This window comes from Staurois parvus, unplaced genomic scaffold (genome assembly GCF_062004578.1).
Source record: "Staurois parvus isolate SC_StPar_1 unplaced genomic scaffold, SC_StPar_1.0 ptg000151l, whole genome shotgun sequence".
NCBI classification, from domain to species: Eukaryota; Metazoa; Chordata; class Amphibia; order Anura; family Ranidae; genus Staurois; species Staurois parvus.
Window position 1 is genome coordinate 18050090 of NW_028317947.1, and position 12742 is coordinate 18062831.

Sequence of the window (12742 nt, forward strand, 5' to 3'; positions counted from 1 at the left end):
GACTGTAAATGTTAGATTTTTTTTTTTTACAACAAACTTGTCATTCTTGCCTCCGCTGTGTGATGGTTTTGCATAGACCATGCCGATTTTCCTCTTTTGGGATGCCCCCTCCGGTGCTTCTGGCACCTCCTGCCTTCGGAGTGCCCCTATAGCAAGCTGCAAAGTATAAAAAAATCTTCTGCCTTTGGAATCACTCACTTGCTTTTCCTGCCAGAACTACATGTCCCATCATTCATTGCTCCTCTCACATTCACAACTTCAGGTACTTGCATGTATAAGCGGTGTACAGAGCAGTATGTGTGCTGCACTGTAAACAAATAATGCATTGTGTATGCAGGCCAATTAATCGGCTGACCAACTAATCGATTATGAAAATAGTTGAAAACTATTTTCATAATTTTGTCGATTAGTTGTTTCACCCCTAGATAGGAGTTGTGCAAGAGGCCATCCTAATCTCGTTTTCCATGGACAGGTACGTGACGCCTGACAACAAACCTGCCCAGTTAAAATTGGATGCCAGAAGATCTGTGTCCAGTGTCCCCTACCTATGGCAGTGGGGTTGAAATGCCTCCGAATGGAGATCGAATATCCCTGGATCCAGGCTTTGTCCCACACTGACGGAATTAAAACTGTGTAAAGTGGGCATATGGCACTACCCGAAAGGAGGCTGCTATAAGGCCTAAGACTAATAAATAGAGAATTGACACCAAAACCAGGCAGGATGGCCTTATATTAAGCTCTCACCAAAATATTAAAGGTGTGGGTGTAACCTAAAATTGACATGATAAAACAAACACGGTAGCTGCAAGAAGCAAGCTACCAAAATAGATGATACACCCAAGCAGAGAAGCTCACATGTAAAAACACATTTTATTAATTGGTTTGTGCAGCCCTTGCGTCATGAGATTGGTCTCACATATCCTATGTACAGACCTCGTGGAACGCTGCTTCCAGGTGTGATGACTTCATTAAGTTGACGCGTTTTGTCCGCCAGTCATTGCGACCTTCTTCAAAACATGTTTTTTTTTTTTTTTTTACTTGTGAGCTACTCTTTTTTGGTATATCATTACCTACTTTGGTAGCTTGCTTCTTGCAGCTACCGTGTTTGTTTTTTCATTTAAGGCCCAAGACCGTCATGCAGGCTTGAGCTGAGGGCTGATCCTAGAACCAAACGGACATGGATGGAAGAGCACAAGTTTGTCCAAAAGCAGGAAGATCCTGGACAGGGCCACATCCAATTTCAGGCCCAGGTGCTTTAACTTGTAAGTCGGTTACATCAACAAATTCCGAAAGTTGAGGGTCCAACTAAATCTGCAATTTGCACTGTCTGCTGACATTGGCTGAAAGGAAGGACTGATCCTTTTGCAAGAGATCATCCTGGTGACCTACATTGTCTGTCCCTTGAAAACAGAGATAGAAACCGGGCAAGCACCTTGGTGAAAAGCCAGGGGAATGTATTAGGATAAAAGGAAATGGCAACTTATTGGAAAAGCTGATCATCCACTGCAAAAAACAGATAGTGCTGATGAGGAGGAAAGATCGGAATGTGTAAGTAAACATCTATGTCTACTGAGCCTTAAATTTACCTGGAAGAAGAAAGGCAATGACTGAACTGGACAATTCCATGTGGAACTTTTTGAACCCGCCAATTTTTTTGAGAGTTTACAGGTCCATAATGGGCCAAATTCCTACATCTGGCTTGGGAACTGTGAACAGGTTCGATTAGAAACCCTAAAAGCATTCCTCGCTCAGGACTGGGGCAGTGACCCCTGTGAGAGTAGCTGCTAAACAGCAAGGAAGTCTGCATGTCTTTGCTGGGAGAGCAGCAAATTTTAGATAAGCTGGAAGGAGGCAGTCTGAAAATCCAGTTTTCCACTCGATGCATTGAACATCTTAGATTTCCTGGGACCAGAAGGCTGACAGACGTTCCACCCCCCCACAACTCTGACAGGTGGAGGTCCCCCATCACTGAGGGCTTGGAGCCAGACCTGTCCCGGAAGACCACATCTTCCAGCAAATGTGTGTTCCAGACTTAGACTTGAAGCTCAAAGATGAGAGGTATGAATGGAACCCTTTCTAGCCTTAGTAGTAGCTGGTCTACCAGAGGAAGTACAAGTCGTCTTTTTCTGGATAAGGAGAGTGCCCCTATGCCCTGTGATCTTCTTGATGTACTTATCCAAGGAAGGACCTAACAGACGTTCGTTCTCTCTCCATTTGAGCCAAAGAATTATCCACATATAGATGGAGAGAAGGGTCAGCGAAGCATATCTGCCAAGTTCATGTAGTAGCGTAAGGCTATATAGTTGGTGGCGAATGGAGGGATCTGTTAAGATGGAACTAGAGTCCTAGGCCATGCATTTAGTCCAGGCAGCAAGGATATGCAAACTGACATTGAGGAAATTACAGGTTGCATGGTGAGGCGTATTAAAGTAATAAAGAACCTTAAAGAGGCCTCAAGCATTTTGTGCACTGGGTCTTTGAACCCGGGATTATCCTCTACAGGGATTGTTAGCATCTTGTTAATACAAGTTGGCAGGGTTCACCACAGAGACTGTCCATTTTTGCATTAAGCTTTCCTTAAAGGGATACTGTGCAGAACATTTTGGAAAGGCATGTAGATATTCAAGGTAAAGCAATTCATCATATAGGACAGGCTCTAAGCGAGTGGACAATTGTAGGGACCCCATGCAATATAGGGAGAGCAGACTCTGGCTGCTCCAACACTAATCTAGAGTGTATAGTGTCAATAAAGGTAGCAGTGGTGAGCTGGAATGAAATTCAGGCCAAAGGCAACTCCTCCTGATCCATATCCCTTGAAGGGGGGGGTTCTACCTAGTCTTTCTTAGGCAGCATGTCTGCTGCAAAGTCAGAGACTGACTCAGGAAGGGAGACTAAAGGGACTTGTTGTGTCTACAAGCCTGTATTTACGGCCTCTAAAGGACCAAAATTTTGGCCATAACATCAGACATTGTGGAAGAATATTCCACCCTGGATTAGTAGGAAGCTGTGCCACCGATGGGCCAGAGGATGCCAGGGAGTCAGACTTGCGGCAGCTTTGCCAAGGAGCCATGTGCTGAGTCTGGGCTAGTGTAGCCACCTGACCCCTTTGTGACCTGCTGTGTGCAGTGCCAGTAATTGTCCCCGGAGGGGTGCTCATGACCTCTGCTGCTTTGGAGAGGGAAAGTTGAAGCTTCTGTGCCAGGCGATACAGGTTGCTGAACCCAGGTAGTCGCCCAAAAATCACTATGTTGTGCAGTAGTCAGTCAGGAGCTGCTAGTGCCGACAGAAGCTAAAGTCGCGCAGGTGCAGTAACAGCATATGCAAGACTTGTGACAAACCACTATAGAAAATGGTGCCAGTTGTCCTTTCACTGTTGAGATCCAGAACTACTCTCCTACCTGTGGTTGCTTTGGTCTTTTCACCTCATCCAGATCATTCTTCTGACACTATCTGGCTCCATTTCATCAGAAGGAGCTCTTCTTGCATTGTTTGGATGTACTTCGGACTGCACAAGTGTACCTTGCAGCCACCACTTCTATTCGTTTTATATTAATTTCTGATGGTCTCCACAAGGGGGGAACTAACTTCTTGTTCTGTCATTGCTCAGTGGCTCAAACAGAACATCGTTCCAGCCCATGGTCTCAAAGATCAGGTCCCACCCTTTCCTATCAAGGTGCACTCCTTAGGTCTGTAAGTGCTTCTTGGGTTTTTCGGCTTCAGAGCTCTGTTTTCCAGATTTGTAAGTTTGCCACGTGGTCTTTAGTTCACACATTCTCTGTAAGTTTTACCATGTGAATGTTCAGGACTCATCTGATACCAGCTTCAGACGAATGGACCTGCATACTGTTCTTCAAGCTTTAGGCAGTCCCAAGGTCTGTTGTTTTTTTTGCATGGGCCTGTTCGTATTTTGTTTGCTGTTGCCCACCCCTTGGATTGTTTTTGGACGTCCTGACATATACTGAATTTTTGTGTCTCACAGTGCACAAAAAAGGAAATAGGATTTTTGTACTCACCGTAAAATCCTTTTCTTGGACTCTATTGAGGGACACAGATCTCACCCCTTTGCGTTTACTCCTCTTCGTACTGCTTTGCTTCAAAACTGAAACATGCTGGAAGGAGTTATCCCAGGCTGGTGCACAACTTTTTGTTTGCCAGTGTCCAATTTTTCTGTAGACGGCACTATAACTCAACAGTCCCTGAATTTTTATGGACTCCAAGAAAATAAATTTGTGGTCAGTATAAAAATCCTTTTTTTATATGTAAAGGATTGTAAATAAATAGGTGAAGTAATCATGAAAAGATTTGATTGGTATTGATGTGTCAGCAGCTAATCAGCTCTTCAATTCAGTAACTCTTTAAATAGAAATCTATAGACAGCAGCTTTCAGTTTTATGTGCAGATGAAAAATAATTAAATCTTGGCTGTCTTTTTAGGATGAAGAGAACATAGACGTGCTTCGAAGTTATGATTCTTTAGTGCCTGATCCTTCAAGTAATTATTCCACAGACTGGACTGATTCCTCTCTTCTCTATTCACCTTGGTCTACAAACTCTGATGACATAAAACCAGGGCCTACAGCACAGCTAAATACAAAGTGAGCTTTCAGTGTGTTTTGTTAATTCTGTAACTAGAGAAGTGGGCCCAATCCTTGAATGGCCAACTTGGAATAGTGGTTTTTACATTTTTGTTAAATAGTCTTTGTTGATTATTCAGTGTCAACAATGTTTTTAGCAAGACTTTATGGCCGCAGTGTCATACTGCTATATATTATGGCACTAAGTGACCTTCACAAACTTGCAGGCTTTTCTGCATGCCTAAATCATGCAACTGACTTGCACTGTACTTTCCAAACAAAGAGAAGTGGGGGGTGGGGAAGGAGAGGTTCAAAAGCTCACAGAGGATGTTAGGAGGAGGCACAAAAACCCAGTAAAGCAATTTCCTTAAAGGATAAGTTCACCTTTCATAACATGTTATACCCATATTCAGGGTGTAACATGTTATGAAAGCACCTGTCCTCGCCGATCCCCCGCTTTTGACAGCTAGCGGTCAAATTTAAAAATAAGTGGCCGTGCGGGACTCCGCCCGCCTGGCTGCATTGAAACTATAAGTCCTGGCAGCCTTAGTGGCTTTCGGCTTGTAGTTCTCAGTGAAATACCACAACGCTGTGGAGTACCATGGTAGCTCATTCAGTCTTCCTGTCCATATATCTGCTTGCTTGTATATCCCATACAGGCAAGCAGATATACTTACAGGTCTGCAGGAGACATGCATGGCACCGGTGATCTGCTGATCGCTGGTGCAATGCTTTCCAGGCTCCTGCAGCAAAAATAATAAATGCACATCATTATATATATAATGATTTTGTGCAGCCCTGTAGTAGTAGTTCTGCTGTAGGGTGGCAGGAAAGTGGTTAAAGTGTGGATGGTCTAGTAACATCCTAAGCATGTAGTTACTGCAAAGTGTGTGGGGGCTCAGCATGATAACATAACGTGAGAGAAGCAGCCAATGAAAGAAGAATGTAAAACGGCAAAAGCAAGTTGTACTGGGGAGGGAGTAAAATGGTAGATGTTTTTCCTTTTATAGAAAGGTAAACTTAACCATATTGTGATGGAAAACCTGAAGATAAAAAAGTGGGAGCTGTGGTTTTGAATTTGTACAGTAGTCGGTTTTTAAGATAACGTTCGTATGAACATTCTCCGTAGATTCAAAGGCTTTGATGAATTTTAGAACATAGTTTAAAATTGTTTGCGTTTAACATTCGATTTTGGAATGAATGAACTTTCCTGAACAAAAATCACACTGTTAGAAATTTGTTTGTTCAAGGAAAAAATTCCATCCTGCTCCTTGCATTTTCTCATCACTGCGGGTAATGGCGAATGCTGATTTAACCCCACTGATTAAAAAATTGAACGAACAATCTAGTGTATGGCCTGCTTTACTTGCTGACCTGGAACAAGTCTGTAGGCTACTAGTTCCAGTGCATGCTTGTTCTTCATTACTGATTTGCCAAATAGAGAAGATGGGAATGACAGTCCTGGAGGATGTACCATCAAAACAAAGTTGGCAGTAGCAGATTCCTTGTTTTACATGGTCTTTTTGTAGAACAGATAAAGGTGTAGATGTTTACCAGTAGAGTATTGATCAATGCTATATTTAAATGTCAGGATACAAAGTGAAAATAAAGAATATGGAAGTGAAGCTGATCTCTATGGACTGGTATCCAATATTCTGGAAGAGCAAGACAAAGCTCAGCCCTATTTTGCCGATGGGTATGTATGTTCACGCATCATTGATTTGCTGAATGTTTGAAAAAAATATTACTCATCACCTAGAATTGTTCCTCCATATATTGAAAGGCATTTTAAAGCTAGCCAGTAGTTAAAATGTGTGCAATCTACTTTAGACCAACAAACTAATATGTATTGTTAGGGGTTACCTAATTGTACATAAATAGAATGAGTTGTTCAGGGTGGCTGTTAAGATACATCTTCTACAGCCACACACAAATATGGGGAAAGTTATAGTCCCCACTGTGCATGATGTCACTTGCAGTGTGGAGCGCAGAATGGGCAAGCTTCTGAAGTGCCATGTATACAGAAGGAAAAGTGTTTTAGAAGTCACCAACAACCTGCACCCTTCCAACACTGACATGCCTCCCACAGCCCAACGATGGCATGGTGGAACACAGAGGAAGCTATGGGATCACATGACTGCTAGATTATACAGAAAAAGAGATACTGAACGTTTATTTTGGGAAAATGTATACAGTGTTTGCCAGACATGTATAAGTTGCTTTACAAAAAGGTGCTTTATTAGGTGCAGTATGTTTACAGATACTTTAATGCTGCAGCATACTGTACAAAGACATTTTGGACAATTGTGCATTTGTAACTTTGAATGTCGCGCTCAGAGCCCTGAACTAAACTCTATTGAACACCATTGGAAAAGACTGGAACTCCTATTGACAGCCAGGTCTTGTCCTCCAGCATTGGTACTTGACCTCACATATGCTCTTTTGGGTGAAAGAGGTAAAAAATGCCACACACGCACATACACACGCTATAAAATGTTGTGGACAACCTTCCCAGAAGAGTGAAAGTGGTTCTAAAGGCTTGTTTTTTGTTCTTTAAAATAATAAACATGCCATACTTGCGTGCTCTGTGTAATGGCTTTGAACAGAGCATTCCTGATCCTCCTCTTCTCGGGTCTGCTGGCACTTCTGGCCTCTTCCCCTTGCCAAGTACGTGGTTCCGTCCTGCCTCTGCACTCCCTCCTTACTGGCTATGATTGACATCAGCAGGAGCCACTGCTGTCGTGCACAGTGCTGGATTGAGATCATGCTTCGGTAAGTATTGGGCGGGATGTAGGGGCGCTGCACACTGCAGGTTTGCATAGAATTCATGAAGGTAAAAAACCTTCAGCCTTTACAACCACTTGAATGCTGATAAAACTTCAAAGTGGGCGGGGAATGCCTTTTTGTTGCCCATGGTTTTGGAATGTCCAAAAAACCCATATAGGTGTGGCGATCAGGTGTTCACAAATTTGTGGCCATATTGTATACCTAGAAGCATTCAAAACCATTGATTTACCATATGTAAAGATGTTTATAAGTATGGAAAGCAGATAACAATGTAAGAAAAATAATAATCTGCTGTAAAGGTTATGCCAAAGCAATTTTGTTTTAATAAAAGTTAAATTATGATTGGTTGCTCTGATTGGAGCACACAAATGCACTTCAGCTTTTCTCAGCTCAATACCAAAAACCGAAACCATATGGGTGCTGATTTAGTGTCGGTGTGATGAGACAAATTCATTGTGCAATGATCAGGTGACCTGGCAAGCATCAAAGCCATGTATTTAACTATTTGCCTGAAATTCAGTCTAGTTTTTCAATTCAGTGTCACTTGGCCATTAGCTTCTTTCTTTTTTTTTTTTTTGGTAGTAAGATAAGGAATATGCAGATTTGCAATTTAAACCTTTTGATTTTCTAGGATTTGCTCTCCCATGTTGAGTTCGTTGTGGCCATCAAGTATAAATAGAGTGTCCGATCACCAGAACCTACTGCCTGACATGAAGCAATCCAAAGATCTGCCAGGGTTGCAGCAGGAATTTTGTGGTGTGGAATCTGTGCCCAGCATAGGGGCACATGATGATGAGGAGGATTTATATAATGAGCTGCCTGGTGTTGAACAGGATGACCACTGGCCCTATTTGTGTCAGGCTGATAATCCTAACCGCTACAATATAAACCCCAGAATTGGACCTAAGGAATGCTCCTTTCCGAAGAACTACTTGTCACCAGGATTCATGTCTGAAACTCCCAATAACCCCTTCCAAAACAGAGAGCCATTAGTTACCGCATTAAACAAATACAGCTCTTACAGTGAAGTTGATAGGTATGAGTTGCTGAATAATAAAACCAAGCTCAGTAAAAACCCTGCCCTAGGATATCAGGAAGGGAGAAGCTTCGCCAATGTACCCTCAGAGCACACAGGTTTGAATGCTGAACTCTATGCCAAACTAATCCAAGCAAAGCAGGGCTGTCCCAAACCTAATAATTTCATGGCTGATCAAAGTTATGCCCTTGCAAAGGCCACAAATCTTTTATCTGATCGATCATTCATGCCTGAATATGACCAGAAATCAGATTATGGGAGAAAAACCCTGAGTGGAGGGAGTGGTGCTCTCCCTAATCCCTTACAGAAGATGACCCAAAGATCTGATCAGGGTGCTCATACTATGAAGCCTACCACTAACTCTGACTGGTCTTTACGGATGAACAGTCAGAATCATAGCAACTCTATCAATTCCCATCAAAATCAAATAAATATAAATAGCCCCGCACCTGCCTCCCAGAAAAGCCCAGCACTTGGGATCAACTATTCCTCAGCATGCTCTCCTGGACCTGGCACCAGTTTTCAAAGCCACCACAGTGAAAACCCTGCATTTCCCTACAATGAGTACATTTATGGCGGTGACCAAACTAACGACAGGTTTGGCAGAACCAAAGAAGAATGTGTTTTTGAAGCAGTCTCTGGAAAAAGGTTTGAGCCATTTAATGGCTTGCACGAGAATTTATTAGGTCTCTGTAATTCTTATGAAATCAATGGCAAGAAAATCCATCAAGATAAGAGAATGCAGTATTATACAGGGCAAATATACCCTGAATGCCCAGCTCAGACCTATCAAGGGATGCTTTGTAACACAGCAAACTGCAAGAGCCAAAGACTTGGAAGTGTTGATGATAAGCCACTGACCAACAATAAAGTGATCCATCCACTTTCTGCATGTTCTCTCAGTGCAACAATGAAAGGTAACATGCCCAACAACTTACCATCAATTTCCTCCACTAATTTTCAATCATGTTTTTGTCAAAAGTTGGGTGCTTATAACCTTCCCTTAATGAACAATTATGCCTATAAAGAACTTGGCCAAACGTATCCCCAAATTAGTGACTTTCTGCATGGAGACAACTCCTTGCAAAACATGGCATCAGTGCTTAGCAGTCAGAAGTCCACAAAGCTTCGAGGCAAGTCTGCAGCTCAGCTTCATCTGTGCTTGGAAGAATGTTACCAGCAATGCAGATCTCTGGAACAAGCTAGAAAAAAGGTATGTACAGATATACTAGCTGCATATAATCCATTCATGATGATTTAATGAAGCCTGGCTCCTGTACTCCAGGAAATGTACACTCGCTGCCCACTTTATTAGGTGCACCTTGCTAGTGCCAAGATAACATCCCCCACACCATACAGAAAATTAATGTTGCGCTAATCACAATAATGCCACAGACATTCCAAGACAAATGATGAGTAGACAATATTAATACACCATTATATAATCAGTAAATGGAAGGAATATAGGAGTGAAGGGAAAGGTGAAATAATAAAGGTCCAAAATGAGGACCATAAGGTGTAACAAACAATAACCGTGACTGTGGGCAAAACGCACTGAAATGATCAGGGATAAATAAAATATCACCTAAATCACAGTAATAGTGGGACATATGAGTCCGTCATAACATAAATGAAATAACGTGAATACAACTAATGAGAGAGTGGAGCAAAATATGAAAAATACAAAATGAAGTGCCTAAATATTAAAAGTGGACAAACTACTTATCACAGAAGAATGACAATAACAACACACTGTGGCCTCACTGCATTTGTTTACATATCCCCCACACCATTACACCACCAGCCTGAACCATTGATACAAGGCAGGATGGATCCATGCTTTCATGTTTATACCAAAATCTGGCCCTACCATCTGAATGTCGCAGCAGCCAGTCTGCCCATTCTTCTCTTACATGAGCAAGGCATTTTCGTCCACACAACTGCCTCACTGGATATTTTCTCTTTTTTGGACCATTCTCTGTAAACCCTAGAGATGGTTGTGTGTAGAAATCCCAGAAGATCAGCAGTTTTTTAAATACTCAGAAGGGCCCTTCTGGCACAAACAACCATGCCACATTCAAAGTCACTTAAATCCCCCTTTTTCCCCCATTCTGATGCTCAGTTTTGAACTTCAAGTCATTTTCACCACGTCTAAATGCATTGAGTTGCTGCCATGTGATTGGCTGATTAGCAATTTGTTTTACTAAACAATTGAACAGGTGTGCCTAATAAAGTGGCCAGTGAGTGTATTTTACTGATAATGAAAAAAATCCTATTTTTGGCCGGTTTAAAAATGATGTCCCCCTGCGTTCAATAGTGCTGGTGTGTGTCCGTGACATCACTTTGTAAAGTACAAGAAATGACAGCCATTTGCAGAAATTGGGGGCTTTTATTGCTGACCTCCTAGAAATGGTAGTTTCCTAGTGGATATACGAATCCTTGGAATTCAGGATTTGTCACAGACCTGGAAGCAAATATGAAGATCAGAAAAGTCAGAGTAAAGTCAGTAATATTTATAAGCATACAGTTGGGTCCATATATATATTTGGATACGGGCACAATTTTTTTTTTTTAGGTATTTACCAAAACATATTCAAGCTATAGTTCTAAAATGGATATGGGCTGAAAGTGCACACTCAGGTTTAATTTGAGGGTATGTAGATCTAAACTGGAGGAACGGTTTAGTAAGTACAGCTCTTAAGAGTAGCCAACCCCCTTTTTTCAAGGGACCAAAAGTAATTGGACAATTGAATCAAAAGCTGTTTCATGGCCAGGTGTGGGCTACTCCTTTTTTGTTATTTCTTCATCAATTAAGCAGGGAAAAGGTCTGAAGTTGATTCTAAGTGTGGTATTTGCATTTGGAATCTATTGCTATGAACCTGCATCATGTTTTCAAAGGAGCTGTCCATGCAATTGAAACGGGCCATTGTTAAGCTTCAAAAACGGAAACAAATCCATCAGAGAGATGGCAACATTAGGAGTGGCCAAATCAACAGTTTGGTACATTCTGAGGAAAGAAGAATGCACTGGTGAGCTCAGCAACATAAAAAGGTATGGATATCCACTGAAGACAACAGTGGTGGATGATCGCAGGATCCTCTCTATGGTAAAGAAAAACCCATTCACAACATCCAGACAAGTGAAGGACACTCCAGGAGCTGGGCGTATCATTGTCAAAGTCTACAATCACGAGAAGACTTCACGAGAGCAAATATGGAGGGTTCACCACAAGGTGCAAATCATTCATAAGTCTGAAGAATAGAAAAACCAGATTAGACTTTGTCAAAAAACATCTAAAAAAAGCCAGACCAGTTATGGAAAAGCATTCTTTGTATGGATGAAACTAAAATTAATCTGTACCAGAATGACAGGAAGAAAAGTGTGGAGAAGGCTTGGAACAGCTCATGATCCAACACACGCAACGTCATCTGTAAAACATGGTGGAGGCAGTGTGATGGCATGGGCATGCATGGCTTCCAGTGGCACTGGGTCATTGGTGTGTATTGATGATGTGATAGAAGACAGAAGCAGCCGGATGAATTCTGCAGTGTTTAGAGATATACTGTCAGCCCAGACTCAACTAAATGCAGCAAAGTTCATTCGAAGGTGCTTCATAGTACAGATGGACAATGATCCAAAACACACTGCAAAAGCAACCCAGGAGCTTTTAAAAGAAAAGTGGAATATAGTGCAATGGCCGAGTCAATCATCTGATCTCAACCCAATTGAGCATGCATTTCACCTGCTGAAGGCAGAAAGACCCACAAACAAAGAACAACAGAAGACAGCTGCAGTTTGAGCCTGGCAAAGCATCAGAAAGGAGGAAGCCCAGTCTTTGGTAATGTCCATGGGTTCCAGACTTCAGGCAAAGCATCAGAAAGGAGGAAACCCAGTCTTTGGTAATGTCCATGGGTTCCAGACTTCAGGCAAAGCATCAGAAAAGCGGAAATCCAGTCTTTGGTAATGTCCATGGGTTCCAGACTTCAGGCAGTCATTGCTAGTAAAGGATTCTCAACAAAATAATTACTTTTGGTCCCTTGAAAAAGGGGGGATGGCTACCCTTAAGAGCTGTAATTCCTAAACCCTTCCTCCAATGTGGATGTACATACCCTCAAATTAAACCTGACAGTGTGCAATTTAAGTCCATATCCATTATAGAACTATAGCTTGAATATGTTTTGGTAAATACCTAAAAAAACAAAAAACAAAAACACTAAAATTGTGCCTGTGTCCAAATATATATGGACCCAACTGTATTGGTTTCAGGTCAGTGACTGACCGTATTAAAACATTTGCAGAAACAGTTGACTCCATGTTTCAGATAAGGTTTCCTTTTTTATCCATAC

The 12742-nt window shown here is 41.9% G+C and overlaps 1 protein-coding gene across 1 annotated transcript in view; it reads left to right on the plus strand.

Annotated features, from left to right (window-relative positions):
- MEIOC (meiosis specific with coiled-coil domain) overlaps nt 1-12742 on the plus strand; it is a 66913-nt gene that overhangs the window by 46204 nt on the left and 7967 nt on the right. Inside the window, exons 4-6 of the mRNA XM_089674705.1 lie at nt 4434-4594; nt 6165-6269; nt 7992-9609. Of these exons, the coding sequence (XP_089530831.1) occupies nt 4434-4594; nt 6165-6269; nt 7992-9609 (1884 nt within the window). The remainder of the gene's footprint in view (nt 1-4433; nt 4595-6164; nt 6270-7991; nt 9610-12742) is intronic.